Raw genomic sequence first — 6,171 nt, 5'->3', positions numbered from 1 at the left:
ATTTTCGTTTCAACGATTCAAAAGTGATTTCGATTTGAGTGACAATGAACTACGTACTGATCAACCAAAAAAATTCGAAAATTCTGAGTTGCAAGCGTTAATGAATGAAAACACCGTTCAAATGGAAAAACAATTGGCCGAACAACTCAATGTCGATGAATCAATAATTTCTAAACCTACACGCCTACACACCATGGCAAAAATTCAAAAGGAAGGCATGTGGATCCCATATGAATCGAGTGAAAGTGCCATTGCAGATCGTTTGCAGAATGTCGCCATGCCTTTGCTTGCCAGACAGAAAAAAAAGAGTTTCTTGTGGCGGATTGTAACTGGAGATAAAAAGTGGATTTATTTTGATAAACATTCACGGTCAGAAAGCAGCGCTCTGTATTTGGTGGGATATGGAAGGTGTGGTGTACTATGAGCTTCTAAAACCGAATTAAACAGTAATCTATTGTGATTGGTCTATTTTTATTCTTATTGCCTGTTGCCTGGCATTGTGTTTAGGGCTTTACGGGGGAGCGATACCAGCAACGATCGAACAAATTGAATGATGAATTGTTGCAAACAAGGCCAGCGATAGCCAGCGATAGACGCAAAGTGACTCTTTTGCACGATAATGCTCGTCCACATGTTGCCTTCAATCGTTAAACAAACATTGTTAGAGCTCGAACGGGAAATCCTTCCGCATCCAGCGTACTCTCCAGATCTAGCATCATCTGGTTACCATCTATTCCGATCGATGCGACACGCTTTGGCAGGTACACACTTCAATGATTACGAGGATGCGCGAAAATGGGTGTCTCATTGGATTGCTTCGAAAGACAGATCGTCCCATCGTCGCGGAATCGTCATGTTGCCAGAAAGTCGCGGCTAACGGCGGAAAATATTTTGATTGATGTAAATTTAGCCATTTCTTTAAAATAAAGATAATAATGTTGACAAAAGATCGTTCTATCGTCGTGGAATCGCCATGTTGCCGGAAAGATGGGAAAAAGTCGCAGCTAACGGCGGAAAATATTTTGGTTGATGTAAATTTAGCGATTTCTTTAAAATAAAGATAAAAAATGTTGACAAAACAAGACCAGAATTAATTCAACCTCCCAATATATCATCTCGATCACGTAACTTTATCGTTGGCTTTCGAGGACGGAAGAATTTCTTTCGTCCGCGATTCCGCCGAGCATTAAGCCCGTGCCACACTACGGATTGAAGATCAAGGATTGCGGATTGAAGATTAGATCTCGACAAATTAACGAACGAACGGTTTTGATTCGCTTTATTCCGATTGGTCAAATTTCAATCTTCAATCCGCAATCCTTGATCTTCAACCCGTAGTGTGACACGGGCTTTAGGAGGATCGAGCTGATCGCCGCGCGCGCGCGCGCGCGCGAGTATCAGTGTCGGAGTAACCGCGTGCCAAAGTGGAACATTGCGAAACTAGCTTCGAGCTACTTCAGGAGTCCCCCTTTCTCCGGAAACCCTTGCCCGCTGGAGATATCCGAGCGAAACGTAGACTCTGGCGGAGCAGACGTAGACACGCGTGCGTAATCGTACACCTCGAGAGTGGAATATAAGAAAGCTCGACTACACTTTCGACCGCACTTGCGTGGCGGGTGCGTGCGTACGCAAGGCTCATCCGAGAGGAGCTGTCAATGTCGAACGCGACGATGTCACCGACTTTCATGCTTGCCCCTGAAAATTAGATTCGTTTAGTGTCCGGCGAATGCCGACGCTCCGCCGGAGAGGTTGCAAAAATCCCCGAGGTGGGAAATATGTTAATTCGAAAGAACTCCGGTGACCTCTTTGCATTTTTCCGCGTCGAGAAAGACGCGGCCCAAGTGGGTCGAGTATTCGGTTACCTGTTACTGAAATGTTATAACGCTGACGCGCTAGGAAGGACATTAATTAAGGAGGGAGAAAGATCGCACGCACGCACGCACGCACGCGTGATTGGTCCGAGCAACAGTAGGAATGAAAGTGTCCGCTCGTCGATCCTGCTGATCAGGCGACATCGCACAGAAGAAACGCGTCGTATGTATCAAGCGATAGAAAGTTCAGGTATGAAGCAGACGCGCGGCTCAAAATGAGCGCTAATACAAACGCGCGCCTGAGCGATCAAAGTGACCCGAGCAATTTTTCCATTCCGCAAGCAAACATCGTCAAACTCAACATTGGAAATATTGTTATTTCTATCTCTCGATTGCTGCAGGGCCCTGAGAGCTGACATTTTGTTTCTTCAAGGCTGTTTATTTGGTCGTACAAAAGTATAAAAATATTCTCAACACAATAGCGCGATACACGCCGCAATTCGGTCGCTCAGAGCCCGTCGAGTATCTTGAAGAAATATTCCACCTGAAAAAGATTCAATTTTTTGCACATAATGCGTCTAAGTTTGTAGGTTTGTCGTACAATCATCAGTTATAGAAACACGACTGGGACTTTAATCACCTCCAGCACGCCGTCCTCCGGTAAGTCGGAACAGTGCACGGCGTTCTGCGCCTTCGTTTTCCCGTATTTCGCTCGAAGCGTGCCCGGTCTGATTTGTCGCGCAATCTCCTGCAACGCCGAGCAAGTCAATAACGCTGCGAGCGAGGCGAATCCAAGTGATACTTACCGGATCTCTTGGGCCGCATAAATTCCTGAAATCGGCAATTACGTTCTGACCTTCGTCTTTACGACTCACTTCCATGACGACACATGGGCCAGAATGTAATTCAGTCACCATTGCCTGTAGCAGACGTTTATGAAAGTATTTCCTCCTCCGGACGTTTAAATGATTACGCGTCTGTGCAAAAATCGCAAAGTGAATAGAGACGTACGTTGTACTCGGGAAGGACGCCTTTATAGATCTCTAAAAATTCCTCGGCGTTAACGTGATTCACGTGAAACTGTTGCACCGCGTTAATCGTATAACCTGCTTTTTGAATGTCGTCGATAATAGCGCCTAAACAATATATTCATACGTTAAATTTACATATATTGAATTTAGAATATAAAATATGTGGACAATACATTTTACATTTGTACATTATACGTAAAGATGCACGACTTACCAGCAAGCTTCGCTTGTACGGCATGCGGCTTGATAATACAACAGGTGCAATCTTGTAGAGTCGCAGTGTTCTTTGGTCCTTTGGTCTTACTTTTTGCATCGGGAAAGAAATATTGCAACTCCTACAAATATGAACCGCGTGTTGAAAACACATAAGATTGGAATATATTTCGAATCAATGATTGTGTGTTAAAATTGAAAAAAAGAATCACTTACTTGTGTTGCTCTTTCAACATTCTCAGATCCATACACAGCATTATGTATTTCGTCCTTTCCATAACAAGCTCTTAATGAAGATCTTGCTGTTGAACAAGCTTCGTTACTATCTTTTGGACCTGCCAGTTCTTTCCATCTTGCTACACCATGTTTTCCCAACAGTTCCAAAGCAACAACGGGACCAGAGGTAAGGTAATTTATAATACATCTAAAGAAACATATAAAATGTATCCAAGACTAATCACTAGAAAATAATAGTCAGTGAAATAAACTATTTTCATTATACCAATTCCACTTACGTTTTGTTATCTGTATCTTTCATTGGATAATGTTCTGTTACTTCATCCGGAGTCAATTTCATCATTTTCATATTTGTAATTTGAAAATCATAGTTTAGAATCATCTTTAATATTTCACCCATCTTGTCCAAAACATCTGGCTTTAGAAATACAAAAACCCTGAAGAAATGAAATTGTTATTCCAACAGAAAGGTTTACAAGTAAAATTTTTACAATAATTTGTGCATGTGCGTATACTTTTCCATATGTGTCTGCAATTTGTTTTTGGTATAAGTATCTGCATAGCTGGTAATTTTCATGTTTCTTGAAAATATTGTCACTACAGCACCCACATAAATATCATCAGCCTTAATGCCTTCGCATCTTGTTCTCTTTAGGAAGGTTTTCCTGGTCTTTAAGTCAAACTGAAACACACAAATTATGTACAGTTGTGTCATGTTGGTTGTAGCATCAACTTGTAATAACTTGTACACACCAATTCAATAGTATTGTCCGATGGAAAATAATACAAGTAAAATTTCTTCAACAGGCTGGCAATTTTGTCGTACCATTCAGCTTCAAATACATATCTGTCACTGTAGTCCGCAGACATTTTGAAGCAACCTATGTTTGCTAATACAATTGATATGTGATTATACCAATGTTTCTCAAAATAATATGTAGTCAAGCATTTCAAGAATGCCAATAGAACGTCATAGAAATTGGAGGAATTATAAATTGGCACTCACAATGCAAAAGATCAAGCAAATTATCAATATCTTCCTCTCAGGACGGTATTTTCACGGTTAAGGTACATATCAAACAATCTCAACGACAAGGATAAATCAACAATAGAAGAAACAAAGCAGTTGATGCAGCATAATAATAAAAGATACCCACAAAAGCACTCAAATAAAGGATACCCTAGCAATTCGAAGACGCTGGCGCGATCGCAAATAATAAATGGAGCTTGCAGATGGACGCCGCTCGCGAAAATATTACGAATTATGTCGAGTATACATTTTTCGTCGATAAAACAGCGAAGGCGACGTCACGCTCCTCCGATAACTCATGATGTACATGGGAACAAGTGATAACAAATTTTCTATACCGTACCATACTTTGGTATAATTTTACATTGTTTTATTTCATACATTATACGAATAAAAATACACGAAAAATATTTTACTTGAGTCACCTAATAGAAATATACATATATATTTGTATATGTATATACAGAGTGTATAAAAAGTACCGAGACGGCGAAATATCTCGGAAACTAAGCATTTAAAAAAAAAAATGTTTCAGACAAAAGTTGTATGGTTTCAAGGGGGAGATAAAATAACCATATCATTTTGTTTACAGATGGCGCCATTTCGAGATATTCACCGATCATTATTTTTCTTAAATGGAAATTCCAATTTTTTATTATATTGTCTACTACCTATCTAATCTCACTCTTAATTTATTTATTATATATTATCACAGATCGTCTCCTATCCCAAAATTTCTCTATTTTTGCCTTCTTTTAACTTCTTTTCTTTTTCCCGCCATATTTTCTTTAACTTTAACTTTCTCTTTTTTTTTCATCTAACTCGTCATCCTATATTCTTTTTATCCTAACTTCCTCATTCTTACCTAATTCTACAAACCATCCTTTAATCTCCCAACACTCTCTGATGTAATGTTCCACTGTGTCCCAACCTTCTTTACAAAAAACACATTTCCTGTATTCCTCTTTCAGCCAATATTTACTCCGTTCCTCCATATTACCACATTTTAATCTAGCTAAAGCTTTTATTCCTTCCTTGTTGCCTACCCTACTCAAATTTTCCTTTAACAAATATCTAACATTTCCCTCCCTAACCATTATATCCTTATACTTTCTGTTATATTTCACCTCTCTTATCTTTCCTTCCTCTATCTGTCTTTGTATATCCCTTTCTCTTCTAATCAGCTTTCCTTCTATGTTTCCCTCTCTTTCTAGAATAGCCTCTATTACAATCCCCAAACAGTTCCCCAATCATTCCTATTGTAATATCTTTCCCTTTCTAAACTATATTCATATCTCCTCTCCTTCTTCTGTTTCTCTTCCCAGCAGCTCTTAACCCATCTTCCATCTTCCATTTCTTTTATTTTCCTTTCAAATTTACCTGTTCTGATACTTCAGTCTATTTTCAATTTCCCTAACTCCAACTCCTTTGTGATTAAATATCTCGGTGTACAGAATTCTAAATTAAAAACCCATCTTACATAGTCCATCAGTATCTTCTCTAACTCCTTTCTTTCCTCCCAAATTTCATGACTTGTATTTCAGACACATGTAATATTAAAAAATAATACTAATGTACTAAATTTATAATAGTACTAAAATTCACCTTCGAATCATTACAAATCAATTGCAATGAATTTGACTTGAAGTAGAACACATTATTTGTACATGTTGTACGCGTTGTTTCGTGAGGAAAAGATAAATGATTTTTCTTCCTAATTTTTCTTTCTTTAATTGAATTATCAATTTTGTTAACTAATTAATACAAATTTCTGTTTATTGGATAAATCTTTTTGTTTCCTAGCTTATTCGTTAGACTTTACTTTTTTTTTTTAGAGATTAACATTATT

At 38.6% G+C, this 6,171-nt stretch overlaps 1 protein-coding gene across 2 annotated transcripts; it reads right to left on the bottom strand.

The window, feature by feature from the left end:
• Positions 1–2,234: 2,234 nt before the first annotated feature.
• Positions 2,235–4,563, bottom strand: nmdyn-D7 (nucleoside diphosphate kinase homolog 7). Of its 2 annotated transcripts, none has more exons than XM_011147997.3 (10): positions 4,299–4,563; positions 4,046–4,182; positions 3,808–3,974; positions 3,571–3,729; positions 3,272–3,479; positions 3,057–3,177; positions 2,823–2,947; positions 2,618–2,731; positions 2,452–2,559; positions 2,235–2,355 (listed from the first exon to the last, which is right to left on the bottom strand). In XM_011147997.3, the coding sequence occupies exons 2-10, from the start codon at positions 4,160–4,162 to the stop codon at positions 2,320–2,322; spliced, it is 1,155 nt and encodes a 384-aa protein (XP_011146299.1). In that variant the 5' UTR covers positions 4,163–4,182; positions 4,299–4,563; the 3' UTR covers positions 2,235–2,319. The 2 variants fall into 2 exon arrangements, with proteins under 2 accessions (XP_011146299.1, XP_011146300.1); XM_011147998.3 differs by having other exon boundaries at positions 4,046–4,173; positions 4,450–4,560.
• Between the last annotated feature and the right edge of the window lie 1,608 nt (positions 4,564–6,171).

The sequence above is a fragment of the Harpegnathos saltator genome, unplaced genomic scaffold (assembly GCF_003227715.2).
Source record: "Harpegnathos saltator strain DR-91 unplaced genomic scaffold, Hsal_v8.6 scaffold627, whole genome shotgun sequence".
Classification (NCBI taxonomy): domain Eukaryota; kingdom Metazoa; phylum Arthropoda; class Insecta; order Hymenoptera; family Formicidae; genus Harpegnathos; species Harpegnathos saltator.
This window is presented reverse-complemented; position numbering and strand designations above follow the sequence as displayed.